Genomic DNA, 19535 nt, shown 5'->3' with positions numbered 1-19535 from the left:
TAAAGGTTTCTGGCTGGTGAAAGTCCAATTGAGGGGAGCTCAGAGATAGTATAGGGTTTAAGGCACTTGCTTTGCATGCACCCAAACCCCCAGCATCACACATAGACCTAGTGTATCTTTGGGTGGACCATCCCCCTTACCAGTTTGCCTTGGATTATAAGAAATAAAGAGCACAGGGGCCGGAGTGATAGCACAGCGGTAGGGCATTTGCCTTGCAGGCAGCTGACCCAGGACAGACTTGGGTTCGATCCCCAGCATACCATATAGTCCCCCAGGCCAGGGGCAATTTCTGAGCGCATAGCCAGGAGCAAAGTATTGATCTAGTCATTATAATAGCAGTTTTAATAGTTTAGATTTATGATGTGTCCACTTTCTGTGCTATGGCTATTACCCAGATTTATGGCTATATTATTGATATCTGAAAGTGAAATGAATTCAGTATGCATTTATCATGTGTGTTAGAAAATCCTTTATCTTTAGAGTACAGATACAAGGAAGAGGTGATAAGCATTTTATTCTAAGACTGTTTCTCATTCATCTTTCTTCATTGCATTTATAAAGTACCAGAACCGTTGGAATACTCAATTTACTGTTTATTTTCTGATTCTAACCCTTGATTGCTTCCTGCTTCTGAACTTCCTTATCAAATTCTTCTTTGAAACTTAACTCATACCACAAAACCTATGTTCTCCTTGCTTCTTTCTGGATGCAAGTTTCCCCAGCCAAATTTCTCCCAGTGTCCTAAAATACAATACGAATTTGGGTGTGGTTTGATAGATTACATTGTGGGCCTTGGCCTTGCTATTTCCATTCATCCATAGAGAATATTTCTTTGATTTCCTAGATCCAAAAAGTAAACTACCAAATTATACCACATAGGAAAATACACTCATCAGGAGACAATTGATTGATCTTTGATCCTCATGGTTCAGTTAGTGGTATTCCCATGTTCTAAAATAGTAACTCTGGAGGCTGGAGAAAGACCACAGCAGTAGGGTATTTGCGTTACATGCAAGGCATCCAGGATGGATGGTAGTTTGAATCCCAGCATCCCATATGGTCCTCCAAGCCTGCCAGGAGCAATTTCTGAGCTCAGAGCCAGGAGTAACCCCTAAGTGTGTACAAATGACAACAACCATACTTTTAAGAGGTACTGTGACGAAAGCAAGCAGGATGGGGCTGGTAGAAGAGAAAGGGGTGGGCAGGAAATTGGGGGTGCTGTTTGGATTGGTGCTGAACCAGAACAGGCCTGGAACTTATTCCTGAAACTCACCCTTGGAAATCGGAGCACCTAAATAAACTGTTTCTCAAAGCTACTTTATTCACAATAAGGCACAACACATGGTAGGGGGTCAAAGATATATTTATGAAATGAACTGAATGAAGAAAAACTTTTTTATTGACTCTTAAGTGTCCAGTTATTATTAACTTTATCATTCTTAACAAGCACAATCCCTTTTTTTTTTTTTTTTTTTTTTGGTTTTTGGGCCACACCCAGCGGTGCTCAGGAGTGACTCCTGGCTGTCTGCTCAGAAATAGCTCCTGTCAGGCACGGGGGACCATATGGGACACCGGGATTCGAACCAACCACCTTTGGTCCTGGATCGGCTGCTTGCAAGGCAAACGCCGCTGTGCTAGCTCTCCGGGCCCCAACAAGCACAATCTTAGGGATTTGCGTGACCATCTTTATTCTCATCATAATCCTGCAAGGAATGTAACTAGAATAGGAAATTTGTATGGAGTTGTTATTTATCTCATCTTCCACAGCACCAATTCTATTCTCAGCTTCTGTTACCCTGGCATAGAGCTTATGCATTTTGTCATTCAATTCGCTTACTGATTTTTTTCAGGCCTGTTATTTGACCTATTATTTCAGTTTGGAGTTTTGTGATTTCTGTCTTCATATTTTCTTTGTTCTTATTAGTGTTCTGTTCAACTTGATCCATGGTTTCTTTGAGCATCTTCCATATTGTTTGTCTAAACCCCTTATCTGAGAGATTGATTAGTTGGTTGGTCGTTTTCTGGTCATCAGAACTGTCATCTTAATTTTCTATGTCTGATGCTGGCCTGCGTTGTTTCCCCATTGTCACACTTGTATTGTGGGTTTCTCTACGTGTTGTGGTGGTATTCATTGGCTAAATGATATACGAGGACATGCTCCTCTGGCTCCGCCCTTTATGGGTGGGTTGACTTGCCTCCAAGGAAAGGGTGTCCTCCGTGGATGAAGCCTCACACAGGATCAAATCTTAGGCCCGAGCATACAGCAGAGAAGACAGTCTGGGGGAAAATGCTGGGCTTCAGTAATCCAGCACAGTTCTTAGTGTGATTTTTTTTCTTCTTGTTTCAATGGCGTTCTTTCCTTAGAAAGAGCGCACGGCCGGGGCCGGGTAGCGAAGCAGAGCGGCCGTGCTCTGCTGAAGCCTCTTTTCGGCCCACTCCCAAGAGGTTCAGGTGACAGGACAGGAGACAGACACACACAGGCAGCACTCTGTGATTTTTATTTAAGGACATTCATTTTCAATTGTTTATTGTTTGGGCATTGGGATGGACGGAAGCATTTGTAATCCACACGGGGTTGATTACACATGATGTTTGATACAGAGTTAGACCTGGGCTAAAATTTTAGCATTCTTCTTAGCATACTCGCTTTTATAAGTCTTTCAAAAACTAAACTTTTAAAGTCAACTTTAGCTTTTCTAATTACACTGTCTCTTTGTAGTTTGTGTGCTTTGAAGCAATAATTTTGACTTCTATTTCTTTTGGTATATATATTTTCTGTCTGCCAGCCTGCCTTTATTCCTTTACTCTATAACCAAGATCTCTTTAGAAATAAAAATAAGTTATAGAACTATGCATGGAGTGAGAAGTGTTTCAAACTTAAGGAAAACTCAGAATAGCAGAATGGTGGGGCCGGAGAGATAGCACAGCAATAGGGTGTTTGCCTTGCACTCAGCCGACCCAGGATGAATGGTGATTCAAATTCCAGCATTCCCTAGAGTCCCCCGTGCCTGCCAGGAGCAATTTCTGAGCGAAGAGCAAGGAGTGGCCCCTGAGCGCCATGGGTTGTGACCCAAAAACAAAAACAAAAATAAACAAAAACAGAATAGCGGGGCCGGCGAGGTGGTGCTAGAGGTAAGGTGTCTGCCTTGCAAGCGCTAGCCAGGGAAGGACCGTGGTTCGATCCCCCAGCGTCCCATATGGTCCCCCCAAGCCAGGGGCAATTTCTGAGCTCTTAGCCAGGAGTAACCCTTGAGCATCAAACCGGTGTGGCCCCAAAAACAAAAACAAAAAACACAGAATATCAAAATGTATCTTTATACCCTCTGCAGATATCTATTAGTGGTTAAAATTTTTATTCATTTTATTTATGTTTTATTTATGGAAATAAATGTTTTGCTGTACCAAGTATTGTTCCCCTTTATAAGAAACAGCTGATTTAATACTATTTATTTATTTATTTATTTTGGTTTTTGGGCCACACCTGGCGGTGCTCAGGGGTTACTCCTGGCTGTCTGCTCAGAAATAGCTCCTGGCAGGCACAGGGGACCATATGGGACACCGGGATTTGAACCAACCACCTTGGGTCCTGGATTGGCTGATTCAATACTATTTATTAATAGATTGCTTTCAAGTTTCAGAGACGGTTTGATTTTATTTTGACAGATCAGATTGAACCTGGGTCAATCTCATGCACTGCTGGGGCCTGCCTGCTATACCTTGCTCTGTTTTATTCTTTTTTTTTTTTTTTTTTTTTTTTTTTTTTTTTTTTTTTGGGCCACACCCGGCGGTGCTCAGGGGTTACTCCTGTCTGTCTGCTCAGAAATAACTCCTGGCAGGCACGGGGGACCATATGGGACATCGGGATTCAAACCAACCACCTTTGGTCCTGGATCGGCTGCTTGCAAGGCAAACGCCGCTGTGCTATTTCTCCAGGCCCGCTCTGTTTTATTCTTACGTGTTTCTTTTTTTTTCTTATATTTTTCATTCTCAGTTTGTTTACCTCAATTCAGGACACTCCCAGCCTTTCATTTATTTTGCTGTTTTCTCTCTCCAACTCCTATAAACAAATGAATGTGCTATGTGCTAGAGGAATATCTGTAATCATAACTTTTTTTTTCAGAAAGTACGTTTTATATTTGCTCTCCTTCATTTCCTCTATTTTTTGTATTTTACAAAATACCATGACCTGTGTTCCCCTAGCTTTTCATTGTTCTACTTTGTATTTTAAAAATTGCTGCGTCGGGGGCCGGGCGGTGGCGCTGGAGGTAAGGTGCCTGCCTTGCCTGCGCTAGCCTAGGACGGACCGCGGTTCGATCCCCCGGCGTCCCATATGGTCCCCCAAGAAGCCAGGAGCAACTTCTGAGCACATAGCCAGGAGTAACCCCTGAGCGTCACAGGGTGTGGCCCAAAAACCAAAAAAAAAAAAAAAAAAAAAAAAAAATTGCTGCGTCGTCTTCCATTAAATGCGTTTATCATAATAAGTATTAAAGCTACTTTTCTCCAACTGCTTTCTGCTGATGGTCATAAAAATTGCTTGCAGTATTTGCCATTGAATTAATATTTAAAGAATACTCAGGCATATCTTCATCTAAATTTATTACATAGATCTTAAGGATAATAGCAACAGGTGGTATTGCTAGATCATTCATTAGTTTTTGTAACTTAATGTTATAGTTATGGCTTTATTTTTTTCTGTTTTTATTCTCAGTAGAATGAATAAACTTCAATATTGTGCATTTCTTGTACATCCCAATATTTAAGAATGTTTGATCTATTTTCACTTTCTGTTTTGCTAACTCTAAATGCTAGAATCAAAACAGATGGGTGACTTTGAAAAAGCGAATAGTGTTAAAAATCTCAATGATTTGAGCTAACAATTAAAGAAACATATCCGTGCAAAGCACGCATTTTCAAACTAGATATCACTTGCTCATTTATAGCAGATATATTAATGTTTATAATGCCAAGAGAAACATAAAACAAGAACAAGCAATTATCAGTTCCTTATGAAAGTAGTTCCGCTCTATTGTATATGCATTTCTTTAAGTATGACCATAATGTTGGCAATCACTGTGAATATGTCCTTTGTTAGGTCCCACATACTGTCCTTCGCAGTGCATAGCAATTCGTTTATTTGATTTAATCATCAGCTACCTCAAGAATCTGTTTATCATGATTATCCCTGGTTTTCAGACAAGAAGTTGCAGCCTAGGAATGTTCAGTGACATATAACCTTTAGTTGTCTGTGAGTTAAGCAATTTTTGTACCCAGACTCTCCTCCCTTGGGATTCTGAGCTTTTCTTGGCGGGGTACCACTTGGCTTGGTTCTCTGCTATTTTCAGCTATAACAGCAGGTTTGACCTGTGGTCAGTGAAACTTTCTATTCCGAGTTCACAGCCACAAGGTGTTCTAGGGGTCTCCTGGAGGAATAACCAGGTGGCACTTAGTTGTTGTACTGGTTTGTTGTAAAGTTGTGGTGCAGAGTCCCAGTTCTGGTCCTAACCACCTTGGCATCCATCCTGCGCTTCTTGGATTTGCCAGCCTGTACGGCAGGAGGCAGAATTGTGCCAATGATCTCCTGTTGCTCCTTTGCAGTGGATGATTCAGAAGCCACACAAAGCTGCCACCTTTTTTGGCTGCATCGGGATGGATAAATTCGGGGAAATCCTGAAGAAGAAGGCAGCTGAGGCACATGTGGACGCACATTACTACGAGCAGAATGAGCAGCCCACAGGGACATGCGCTGCCTGCATCACCGGCGGAAACAGGTCAGCAGGGTGCAAGTACCTGGAACCTGGGCGGGTGCCGAATCCTGCTCTAGGGCTGGGCCCTCAGCCACATGGTCATGACCCCTTGCAGCATTTCACCCAGTCCTCTTTCTATCACTTTAATGTCTTAAAATTTTCCTTTGGAACTGGAGTGATAGCATGAAGGGCATGGGCCTTGCAAACCATACTGGGTTCGATCCCTGGCATCTAATAGGATGCCTTGAGCCTGCCAATAACGATTCCTGATCATAGAGCCAGGAATAATTTCTGAGCACCTTCAGGTATGGCCAAATAAAATAAATAATAAAAAATAAATTTACTCTACTTTGGGGCCGTTAGGGTATTCCCAGGAGTGCTATTACTGAGTCCTATGGAAGCTCAATTTCTAGGTGTTTTTTTTTTTTTTTTTTTGAGAAATGTGCATATTGTTTTCTAAAAGGCTGGACCAGTCAACAACAGCCCCCCCCCCCCCCAGCAGTGAGTGAGAGTCCCTTTCTCCCCTGATTTATGCCAACACGGATTTTTCTTGTGCTTTATTGATATGTGCCAGTCTCTGTGGTGTAAGATGGTATCATGAACCACTTTGTAACTGTGTATCTCATGGTGATTTAATTTAAAAAACGTATATTTAAAAAAAAATTAAAAGTTTCTGGGGCTGGAGAGATAGCACAGCGGTAGGGCATTAGTCTTGCAAGCAGCTGATACAGGAGGAATGGTGGTTCGAATCCCACCATCCCATATGGTCCCCTGTGCCTGCCAGGAGCGAATTCTGAGCACAGAGCCAGGAGTAACCCCTGAACGCCACCAGCTGTGACTCAAAAAAAAAAAAAAAAAAGAAAGAAAGAAAATTAAAAGTTTCTTTGGGCCAGAGCAATAATGCAGTGGTAATGGGTGTTTTGCCTTGCACACAGCCTACCCAGGTTCAATCCCCTGCTTCCCATATGGTCCCTGGAGCCTGCCAGAGTAATTTATTTATTTATTTATTTATTTTTTGTTTTTTGTGTTACACCCAGTAGCGATCAGGGGTTACTCCTGGCAGGCACAGGGTACCATATGGGATGCCGGGATTCGAACCACTGTCCTTCTACATGAAAGGCAAACACCTTACCTCCATGCTATCTTTCCGGCCCCACCAGAAGTAATTTCTTAGTACAGAGCCAGGATTAACCCCTGAGCACTGCTGCAGGTTGTGCCCCCCTAAAACAAAACAAAACAAAGTCTTAAAAAAGTTTCTTTGGACCAGAGTGATAGAACTACAGGTAGGGCATTTGATTAGATTAGAACAAAAACTTTTAAATCATACCCTGAAACTGAACTATTCAGATCATTACTTATAATCACAGATGCATTTTTAACAGATATAAAATGCCATTTTATCTCTCTCTCTATATATATATATATACATACATACATACATACATACATACATACATACATACATATACATATATATATATATACACATACCTTAGGAGAAATTTTTTTTAGGAGAAATTATTTTACTACATGAATTTGAGGTCTATTTTTCAGTGCTTTCCTTGCAGTAGCTAGTGTCCTTTGCAGCTCATCTAAGAATGTGAACATTGTCCTTACTAAATTGCTCATGGGCATAAGATAAGCTTTTGCTCCTTTGCAGGAAGAAAACAAAACAACTTTCCAATCTGTTAGGCTCAGCAAGCTTACTCTCCTTTTAAATACTTGATCACCAGTACTTTTACCTCTTTGTATTAAGGAACAATTCCTGAGTCTTATCTGCTTCTTGTCTTCTTCCCCACCTTTCCCTTCCCATGTCAGTTTTCCAAATGCCAACTTGAATTTACAGTAGTTTTCCCAGGAGTAAAAAATAGCCAAGTTTTGGCTGTGGAGAAAGTTAAAGTAGAATGTTGTATCTAACTGGTAGCAGAAGTGTTGGCTTTTATTTAGTCATAATTTTTCTTTTGGTCAACATTATGTTACCACTAGGATTTAATTAATATATCTTTATAGATGACGGCAAACCATTCTTGTTTTTGATAGTTGTTTTCATATGGTGTGCTGGTGCACCATTCCCCTTGTTTTCATTCATTTAATTGAACATCAGCAGATGCCCCTTCTGTTGTCGATTGGCATATGGACCAGTAGAATGTTTCAGAAGACACGCAGTCAACATGTGAACCCACACGTTTCACTTGCTTCCCTTCCCTTTGTTGTTGTCATAGTTACTAGCCGTCTCACACACACACACACACACACACACACACACACACACACACACACACACACACACACACACACACACACACACACGGTCTTAATGTTCAATCATTTGTCTATGCTGTTTGCTTGGACTTAGAATCTGGTTGGAGTGCCCTCCCTGACCCTGGGGCTTGCTACTTACTGGCACTCAGATCCTGGATATGATACCTGCCCAGGGCACTACGATACTTACCCTTGTCTTGTTGGGGTTGCTCCCCACACCCCACCTATGGTACTTACACATCTGTAGTTGCAGGGTCTCCTGGGGACACCATGTACTTGAGCACTGAGCCTTGCTCATAGCAATTGTGGTGCTCTGGAACTGTACTCTGACTTGAGAACAGTCGCAACTGCAATACTCAGAGACTCTTCTTGGAAAAGAAGTCCCAAGACTTCTTCTTGGGAATGAACTCACAGCTCTCATGTTTACAAGATCTCTACAGTTTGTGAATGAGCTTTTTCTCAGAGATCCACATATAAATTGATATATTTTCTTTTTAAATAGTAACCAATCTAGGGGGCTGGAACAATAGCTCAGTGAGAGGTTGTTTGCCTTGCATGTGTCCAACCAGATTTGATCTCCAGCATCCCATAGGGTCCCTTGAATAATTCCTGGGTGCAGAGCTAGTACACCCACCCATATGAATATTCCTGAGGGCTATTATTGTTTGTGGCCAAAAAACAAACAAAAGTAGTACCTAGTCATATTTTTTGTTTTGTTTTGTTTTGTTTTCGGACCACATCCATTTGATGCTCAGGAGTTACTCCTGGCTAAGCGCTCAGAAATTGCCCCCGGCTTTGGGGGACCATATGGGATGCCGGGGGATCGAACCGCTGTCCTTCCTTGGCTCGCGCTTGCAAGGCAGACACCTTACCTCTAGCGCCACCTCGCCAGCAATATTTTTAAGTCTCAAGTGATATTTATACATATATGTCTACAAATCACAACTTCCCATTTAATTAAAACGTAGTTGATTGGTAATTTTTTCTAATTTTGTTTTATGATTTTAAGTAAAATATTTTAAGAGAAGGTTAATTTTTAATATTCAGGCTATTTTTATTATTTTATTTTTTATTATAATATCATGATTTACCAAGTTCTTCATAATACAGTCATTTCAAACATTAAATGTTCCAACATCAATCCTACCACTAGTATGACCTTCCCTTCACCAGTGTCCCCAGTTTCCCTGTAGTATGTGTGGGAACAAATAAAATTTACTTCAAACAAATTCATTGTTGTTGGTTACCATACAGAGGCAATTTGAATTATCTAAACTTAGATCAACAAGGGTTAGTTCAAAAAGTTCTCCATGGTATTACTAAAGTTGATGTCTGAGGATTGATTGGGTTGTGGTTGGTGCTAGTTGAGATTCTGTGTTACTGTTCAGGGTCCCTGAGCCTTGAAGATTCCTAAAGAATCTTCTCATCAAATTTTCTGGGATACTACTAGGCTGACACCTCTATAAAATATCAAAATTTTCTTTTGGAGCATGGTGAAGGAGCCATTTTTCCTTGCCAGGCTCTTTTCTGATTTTTCATGGCGATGTTGGTACATAACATTGCTTGTTGCTTAATGAACACAAATTGCCATGACAGCGCCAGTGTGTTATGATTAGAAAAGAGGGAAAAATGGTTTTATTAACTTGTATGCACTGTATGTAATTGTTTTATTAAATCTTGTTGTTGGGCAATAATAAACAGCTCTGTGTGGTGCCAGTATCACAAATCTTAATGGAATATCCTGCTTAGATTTTCCAGGGGCCAGTGTGAGGAGTCTTTAATTATAGAAAGTTTAATTTATCACAGTCCTTAAAAAGTAATGGCTTGCAAATTAATTACTCAGTGTAGGGGTGGCCTGTATTTATATGTGTAATTTGGAAAAATTATGTACATGGTACTTAAAATAGGATTTTGATGTTTCTTTTTTTCTCCCAGTTTTTATTAGAATACTGTGATTTACCAAGTTGTTCATAATACAGTCATTTCAGGCATTAAATGTTCTAATACCAATCCCACTACCAGTGTGATCTTCCCATACAGACACAGATTGTTACTTCAGATTGTTTATTATAACAGAAAGGGCAAATGGAATTGTCTAAACTTAGATCAACCCAGGTCAATTTAATATGATTGTTATATCTCTTCATGGTGTTACTACAGTCAGCATATAAGGATTTACTGGGCTTAGTTGAGCCTTCTGTGTTACTATTTAGGCTTACTGAGCTTGATATTTTACTATGTGATTTTTCATCAGGTTCCCTAGGAGGGGCCGGAGCAATAGCACAGTGGTAGGGTATTTGCCTTGCACGAAGCCAATCCCTGACAGACTCTGGTTCTATTCCCTGCATCCCATATGGTCCCATGAGCCTGCCAGGAGTAGCCTCTGAATGCTACTGGGTGTGACCCCCCCAAAAAAAAATGATTTCCTGGGAGACTATTGGGCTGACATTACTCTAGATGTTGAGGTTTCATGCAGTCCACAATTTATAGACCTAAAACAAATTTTATGGCTTGGAAGTTTGATAAGGTTAAGTCATAGAGCTGGGCTGTTTCTGTCAAAGGGTGAATGGGGTGACATTGGACTGCTATAGATCATGTACAAAGAGGAATCTGGGGCCCGGAGAGATAGCATAGCAGCGTTTGCCTTGCAAGCAGCCGATCCAGGACCAAAGGTGGTTGGTTCGAATCCCGGCGTCCCATATGGTCCCCCGTGCCTGCCAGGAGCTATTTCTGTGCAGACAGCCAGGAGTAACTCCTGAGCAACACCGGGAGTGGCCCAAAAAAACAACAACAAACCCCCCCCTCAAAAAAAAAGAGGAATCTGCCCCGTCCCCTTTCTGAGTGGGCCACAGAGGAATCAGCCCAAATTGGGTCACCTGGAAAGTGATGCTAAATAACTACCATCTAGCCTATTCAAATGAATTTTCATTTAACATGGCAAATATTAACATTTTAGTAGAAAGGAAATCTAAATTTCTCAAAAGTACCAGTGATATTTAGAAAAAATTCATTTTTCTGTTCATCTTTTGGGAAGCACAGAAGTCTCAAAAAGTTCTCAAAACCACTATTTAGCACCAGAGAAATAGTACAGGAATTAAGTTGAACATGGCTGACTTTGGTTCTTTCTTCAGTTCTACATGTGGTCCCCCAAACACAGCTAGAAATAAACACTGATCATGGCGAGGTAAAACCCAAAACAGACAAAAAGAATACAAATATTATGTTAAACAAAATTTTTTTAAAACTGTTTGATTTTTCTAAGAGAAATAGTTGACATAGATAAATGGTTGTAATATAAGTAAAACTTGCTTTCTCTTGATGTCTTAGGTCCCTTGTGGCTAATCTTGCGGCTGCAAATTGTTATAAAAAGGAAAAACATCTCGATGTGGAGAAAAACTGGATGCTGGTAGAAAAAGCAAGAGTTTATTATATTGCGGTAAGAGTTTCCCTAGTTCAAATGCCTTTTACTGTGTTTACACTGTAATCATTATGCCTGATGTCATTTTTTGCTATGTTTTTGGGCCATACATGCCTGGTCTATTCGGAGACTTCTTCCAACCCACTTCTCACATATCCCTCTCAGCAGTGCTTGTGATTGTGCAGTGCTGGGAACCCTACCTAGTTCTTTTGAATTTGAAGCAAGAGTCCCAGCCTGTAATAGATCTCTGGGCTCCAGTTTTTAAAGAATTCTATTTGACTTCTCCTGCTCACTATTTGTCTATTCCAAACCACTTGTTGATTTTGCTCTTATAAATACAGAACTTTGTGTTTATACAAATATATAAACTATACAAATATAGAACCTTCCCAGGGGCCAGAGAGACAGTACAGCTGTTTATATAGCTCACTCCACATGCAGCTGACCAGGGTTCCATCCCTGGCATCCTATATGGTTCCCCAAACCTAACCAGGATGATGCCTGAGCACAGAGATGGGAGTCAGCACTGAACACCAGGCGTGGCCCAAAAACAACCCCCTAAAAAGGAACAACTTTTGTAGTGATGTAATCACACATCTGCCACCTCTTGCAGATACATTGTACATAAGTACTTTAGCTATTAAATTCTATGTTATCCTAATTTCTGAAAATCTTAGTTTTTGTTTTTGTATCACATCTGGCTGTGCTCAGTAGTCACTCTTGGCAGTGCGAGGTAGGAAGCCATAGGCTTTGCCAGAGATTGGACCAGGATCGGCCTTGTGCAAAAGCAAGTGCCTTAATCCCTTTTCTATATCTCTCTGGACCTTGTTTTATTTGGTTTTGGTTTTTGGCCCACACCCGGTAGCACTCAGAGGTTACTCCTGGCTTTGAGTTTAGAAATTGTTCTTGGCAGGCTCAGGGGACCATATGGGATGCCAGGGACCGAACCCGGGTCTATCCTAGGTCGGCCACGTGCAAGACAAACGCTCTACCTCTGTGCTATCGCTCCGGCCCTGTCTTTTTATTTTTTAATTATGGTTTTTGTATTATGGTAATAATAGCATGAATTGTTATGGTATTGATGTCCAAAATTACTCTAACCCACCACTACCATAATTGCCCATGGCCTCCTCTCACTCCATCTTCTCTGGTTCTGAAGATCTTTAAAAGTAATTCCGGGTCCCATATGGTCCCCTGTGCCTGCCAGGAGCTATTTCTGAGCAGACAGCCAGGAGTAACCCCTGAGCAACGCTGGGTGTGGCCCAAAAACCAAAAACAAAAACAAAAACAAAAAGTAATTCCGGGGCTAGAGAGATAGCACAGCAGTAGGGTGTTTGCCTTGCTTGCTGAAGGATGGTGGTTCGAATCCCTGCATCTCATATGGTCCCCCAGGCCTGCCAGGAGCGATTTCTGAGCGTAGAGCCAGGAGTAATCCCTGAGCACTGCTTGGGTGTGACCCAAAAACCAAATCAAAAAAATAGTTCCAAGCTTACATCTTATATTATTAGGCTACTTGTGAATGATGTATGCATTGTGTGGGAAAATACTGGTAGCATAAATATGCACTGCAAACACTTTGAGCTTATTTGCCTTAAAAAAAAAACCTTAATTGCTATTTATTCCGTAGTAATTACCATGACACCTTTTAATTTAATATTTCAGAAACATTGATCGTGACAAATCTCTTAAATCTGGGAATAAGGGCAGCATGTAATTGAATTATTAAGTCTTCTGACATAAAAAATAATTGGTTAAGAATTTATTTCTGAAATAAGACTGTGCCAGAATCCCTCCTGAATTAATCACCCTCTAAGTACCTTGTTTCTGATGTTGTACTAGTTAAATGTGTCTGAGCACAAATAAAGCAGATTCCCTTGCAAAATTAATAACCCCCTCGTATGTCTCAAATATCAATGATTCCGTAAAGCGCTGCTGCCATACACTGCCTGAGCAGTGACCCAGTGAAGACAAGAAACAATATTATGGATTATTCATTAGGAAACATTGAACATTAACAGTTTCGTCCACCATTCCTGTTTCCTTCCTCATGTTGACTTGGATTACAGTTGTTTTTCCAAGCTATTTGTTGTTGATGTCTCTGTATCAGAAGTCCTACCTCTGCCTTTTTGTTGAGGGGCTGTTCCCTGTGATTGGGGGTGGGGAGGAATCAGTGCTGCCCCTGTTAAATTCTCACGCCCTTGTTTGCCTTGACATGAGTTCATGGAAGAAAGTCATGTGACCTGTGACCTCTTCTGCTAGTACACGAGGAAACCATTTTAAATACTGGGGCTGGGGGTGGAGGGGAAGAATGTTTTTGGGTCAAATGGCTCAGTACCCTGGGCTTGGTCTGTGACTCCACATGGAATCCTGAGCACCAAAAGAGCAACCTCTGAGCTCTGGTGGGTGTGACAGAGGAAAAAAGAAACCAGGGGATTGAAGTGATAGTACAGCAGTTAAGGCACTTGCCTTGCATGAGGCTGACCCAGGTTTGATCCCTGGCATCCCATATGTTCCTTGATTATCATCAGATGTGATCCCAAAAAAAATTTTTTTTAAAGAAAAATAAATAAAAGAAACCAAAGGGGCTGGAGATATAGTATGGAGGTAAGGCATTTGCCTTGCATGAAGAAGGATGGTGGTTTGGATCCTGGCATCTCATATAGTCCCCGAGCCTGCCAGAAACGATTCCTGATCGTAGAGCCAGGAGTAACCCGCACTGCCGGTTGTGACCAAAAAAGAAAAAGAAACCAAAAACCTACCATAAATAAAAAACACAGCCTGGGGCTGGAGAGATAGCATGAAGGTAAGGCATTTGCCTTTCATGCAGGAGGTCATCAGTTCAAATCCCGTGCCCCATATGGTCCCCTGTGCCTGCCAGGAGCAATTTCTGAGCCTGGAGCCAGGAATAACCCCTGAGCACTGCCGAGTGTGACCCACAAAAACAAAAACAAACAAACAAACAAAAAAAACAGCCTGTTTTCTGTTAATAAGATTTTACTGATTTACCATTTGTTTACATATGAACTCCATAGTCTCATGGTGCTGGACTGTAAGACTAGAGAACAGTTTGTGACATTGAAGCTAAAGACATTTTAAGGATGAAACATCACTGAAAAAGCAAGTAGAAGCAAAGATAAACTAATGGAACTTCATTAAACTACATTAAGAAGCTTCTACACCTCATAGGAAATAGTGATTAGGAGACACTTCACCCAACTGGTAAAGGGTTAATATGTAAGATATACAAGGCTCTGGTCGCGTGTAAGAAGAACCATCCAAAACCCATCCAAAAATGGGAAGAATTGAACAGACATTTCCTCATGAAGTACAGGTGGCCAAAAAGCAAATGAAAAAATGTTCCACATCACTAATCATGAGGGCAACGCAAATAAAATACTGTTTTTAAAGTGCTTTCATTGCTATCAGAAATAATACTAAGATGATCAGTATTTCTGGGAATAGTATAGAAAGCTTTATAATTTTTTTCTCCACTAAACAGAATAGAATTAAGATTATATTCGTTAGGGGCTGGAGTGATAGTGCAGCAGTATGGCGTTTGCCTTGCACGTGGCTGCCCAAGGACGGGCCTCCGTTCAATCCCTGGCATTCTATATGGTCCCCCGAGCCAGGAAAGATTTCTGAGCGCATAGCCAGGAGTAACCCCTGAGCGTCACCAAGTGTGGCCAAAAAAACAAAAAAAAAAAAAGATAGATTGGTTAAAGAATTTTCTAGCTCTAGATAAAGATGAAAGTTTTCTGTTTTGGACTCACGGCATTATAATGAAAGCTTAGAATTTTTAGGATATTGGAAACCACACTATATACTAATTTTAATGGTATGAAAATAAACATGTATGTTGTTTAGCATTTAAGACAGTAGATCCTTATACGGAGCCCCAGATGAATTAACAAGCCATCTACTGAAATGTTTCCACTTCCATTTACTTTGTTTATATGTTTTGGACCAGTCAGCAATTTCTTCTTAACAAAATGAACTGTTCACTAAGTTTCTATAATAAACATGTTTAAGAGATGAATACTGTATACCTAAGATGAGAGTCTACATTCTTACATGCTAGTTTTCATTTTTAAATTGTATGCAAACAGGACTCAAACAGTTTGCAGTGTGTTTTCCAACCTATTTTATCTTGTATATACAGTGCCTCTATAGTCTAATAAGTTTTAATTACTATAGTCTATTTTCTTTATCCTGAATAAATAAAATGGATTGTTTTTTTCAAAAGAGGTTTATTGTGATATATATGCACCATAAAGTTCACCTTTGTAGAGTGTCCCATTCAAGTATTGTTAACATAATTACAGAGGAGTGCTTTAACCCATCATCATAATCTAATTTTAGAACAATTTAACATCACTGCAGAAAAACTTTGTGCCTATTAGCAGTGATTTTCTGGCCTTTGGGTTCAATCATATTTCCACATTCTCTCTTAACTCTTTGGTGGTATCAAAGTATTATGGCATAAGCTATAAATTGTTCCCAATTAGATAACTAATGAATGTGCCTCTTTGGATTATTTTTATTTAATAAATGGAAATTATAGTAAATCTATTTTGATTTGCTTTTGTTAGCCAGTTCTATTTTATACAATATTCGAAAGATGGTCTGTATAGCCTTTATTTAATCTGGAGTTAATGTTGCTGTGTTTTAGGGTCATGTCTTTGATAGATCCATTTATGTTCCAATTTGGTTAGGTTGAATATAGGAGATGAAGCTTTTAGAAATTTATATTTGCCTACGTGGGATTAAAAAAATGAGAAAAGTTGAAGTTAATTTGTTCCCATATAAATCTATATTTCTTGTGCCCCGATTTCAAGCCAATTCAGCAGTAAGGTAGAACTCATTTGATTCCAACCTCCTGTGTCTAAAATGTTTTATCTCTACTCTTTGAAAATACCTTCTGAAAGCTAGAAAGAACTCTCCAGACTTTTAATACTATTTCTGTGTCCCAAGAATAGAAATATTTTTCACTGCCATTGTCTAAATGTAATTAGGAATACTAACAAATCCTAAATAGTGGGGAATGTTCTGGAAGATAGATTGCTGCTTTGCCAAATTGCATTGCTCTCTATATGGATTTCTGGCATAGGTTTCTCTTAAAAGTGTAGGAAACCCTTGAATACTTTCTCTCAATAGCATTCTTTCCCTATTATATCTTCACTTTAGACATGTCAGTTTTTTCTATCCTCACACTCCTGTTCAGTTTCATTTTCTTGTCTAGTAATTTTGTACATTTATTTTTCAAAATATATCTTTATTATAAAGAATATAAATCTATTTAGTATGGTTAATTACAAATTTTGAAGATCATGACAGAAAGTCAAAGTCAAATAAAACGTAACATGCACAATAATCCACCAAAGCATTGTATTTCTGCTTTGCCAGAAAAATACACATAATAAAGTAAAAGTTATCTATATTTTATTATTCATCTCTCAAACTAAATATTAGTTTCCTCTTTAAGGTAAGCATTTATTGAACTTAACACATAATAAACCAGTTGAGCTTTTGAAATAAAAAAGAATGTTTGTGTGTGTTTGTGTGCACATATTACATATGTAGTTTTGGGGCCATACCTGGGTATGGCCAGGGGTCACTCCTGGCTCAACTACATGCAAAGCAAATGCCATACATGCTGTGCTATCACCCTGAAATACTATATTTGACTAAAAAGTGTCAAATAGCATTTTTCAGGTTATTTGAAGTGCTTTACTAGACTGGTTGATAATTTCTGAGTTTTGAACATGCCCCTAATATTTATTTGCTTGTATAATTTCCATGTAATTTTTGGATCTTCATAAAAATCATTTAAAAGAGCCTAAAAAGAAGTTAGGTGTTTCGCTAATACGTGGAGTTTAAGTCAAGAACTATAGTAAATTGTGAGTGAAATTGATTTATATTTCAATTATGGTTTCTTTTTTTAGAAAATGTCTGTGAAGGTTTTTTGTTTTGGTTTGGTTTTGGTTTTCGGGCCACACCCAATGACACTCGGGTTGTTACTCCTGGCTCTGTGCTCAGAAATTGCTCCTGCCTTGGGGGGACCATATGGGACACTGGGGATGAACCACAGTCTGTCCTAGGCTACACAAGCTATGCAGACGCCTTACCCCTTGTGCCACCACTTCGGCCCCTTATTTGATTTATAAATACTGGCCAGAGCGATATTAAAGTGGTTAAGTCGCTTGCCTTACATACTGCCAACCTGGGTGCCATCTTTAGCACCAGATATGGTCAGTCGTCTGAGCACCACCAGTGTGATCAAGCCAACAAGTAAAAAATTGACTTAAAGTCTAACCTGATGGTATTTGGGGCCTATGCCCTGTGGTATCTCTTAGACAGGAATATTTCTCCAGCTCCGTCTATGCTGGATTTTCAGTACTTTTCTGTACATAAAAGGTTCACAGGACTGATATTTGCCTATGGGAGCCCCAGTTCTCATCCCAAACACTATGATCCCAAGTACTGTGTATCCAAAACATGGTCCAAAAATCAAATCTGATTTTGAAAAAAGTATATGGGTTTTATTTTGGCATCAACTAAACATTGTTTATTATAAAAGTACATTGAAATGGGCTAGACTCTCTGAATTAAATTTCAGTACCCTGTGATCCATGCTGTGGTTAAAATATGCTTCAAAAAGTAAGTTTTTGGTCTAACAGTAGGATGAAACTGGGCACACACACAAAAAAATTGAATGGGCTAGAGCAGTAGCACAGCTGGTAGGGTGTTTGCCTTGCACACAGCCGACCTGGGTTTGATCCCCCTCCTGTTGAATTTTGTTTTTCATTCAGCAGTACAGCATCCTATATGATCCCTGAGCTTGCAAGGAGTAATGCCTGAGCACCCGCAAATATTATCAAAAAACAAACAAACAAAAAAACATTAAAATAGGTAATCAGACCCAGTTGTAAAATGGTTTTTTTAGTGTTAGTAATATAAGCAAAATTTGTTAAAATCTTTCAACTATCTTGAATTTATTCTCCTTAGTGTATGTATATATACATATGTATATGGTATACTACTTGAATATAACCAAAGGTTACTTAATGCTAGTATTCCTTTATAAAGAGTCCCCAGTATCAATTTGATTTCCAATGTTTTAGTGTTCTCATCATGGTGTTTGCACATAACTGGTAGTTTTTTTTTTTTTTTTTTGACGTTCTTTTATTTGGGGGGGGGGTTGGTTTTAGGGCCACACCCGGCGGTGCTCAGGGGTTACTCCTGGCTGTCTGCTCAGAAATAGCTCCTGGCAGGCACAGGGGACCATATGGGACACCGGGATTAGAACCAACCACCTTTGGTCCTGGATCAGCTGCTTGCAAGGCAAACGCCACTGTGCTATCTCTCTGGGCCCGACATTCTTTTTTTTTTTTCTGGGCCACACCCATTTGATGCTCAGGGGTTACTCCTGGCTAAGCGCTCAGAAATTGCCCCTGGCTTGAGGGGGGACCATATGGGACACCGGGGGATCGAACCGCGGTCCTTCCTTAGCTAGCGCTTGCAAGGCAGACACCTTACCTCTAGCGCCACCTCGCCGGTCCCTTTTTTGACATTCTTCCGATGATGAACTAAGTTGCACCTGTACTTTGTATTGGAAAAAAAATTTTTTTAAATAGTATGTAGACATTGGCAAGAATCGGGCTAGAGCAATAGCACAATAGGCAGGCCATTTGTGTGTGTGTGTGTGTGTGTGTGTGTGTGTGTGTGTGTGTATAAAGAGAGAGAGAGAGAGAGAGAGAGAGAGAGAGAGAGAGAGAGAGAGAGAGAGAGAGAGAGAAGAAGAAGAAGAAGAAGAAGAAAAAAGAATGGCCACTGAATTATTTGTTTCACAGCTGCTTCTGTAACACTTAGTGTGCTCTTGGGTAGTATTAGATTATCCTGGACCTACGACAGCCAATCTATCCTGAAGTATGCCAGTTTCCTGAGAGCTGAGCCTGGCCCCAGCCCTCTCTCTGATGTGCCACATTCATTTCCATTAACTACCATTCCTGGGAAGCAGTAGTATTGCTCAGGTTCTGCGGCATCTCAATCCCAATCCAAAAATGGCAAAATATCTCTAGGCTCTTTATCATAAGATCTCCTGTCCTTCATCC

At 40.1% G+C, this 19535-nt stretch overlaps 1 protein-coding gene across 2 annotated transcripts in view; it reads left to right on the top strand.

The window, feature by feature from the left end:
* The window catches only part of ADK (adenosine kinase), a 402848-nt gene that overhangs the window by 171797 nt on the left and 211516 nt on the right, over positions 1–19535 (top strand). For both annotated transcript variants that reach the window (XM_049789187.1, XM_049789188.1), the window contains exons 5-6: positions 5596–5768; positions 11334–11442. In XM_049789187.1, the coding sequence (XP_049645144.1) occupies positions 5596–5768; positions 11334–11442 (282 nt within the window). The remainder of the gene's footprint in view (positions 1–5595; positions 5769–11333; positions 11443–19535) is intronic.

Source organism: Suncus etruscus, chromosome 15 (genome assembly GCF_024139225.1).
Source record: "Suncus etruscus isolate mSunEtr1 chromosome 15, mSunEtr1.pri.cur, whole genome shotgun sequence".
Taxonomy (NCBI): domain Eukaryota; kingdom Metazoa; phylum Chordata; class Mammalia; order Eulipotyphla; family Soricidae; genus Suncus; species Suncus etruscus.
Note: the sequence above shows the minus strand (reverse complement) of the source record. Positions and strands in the feature narration are given on the sequence as shown.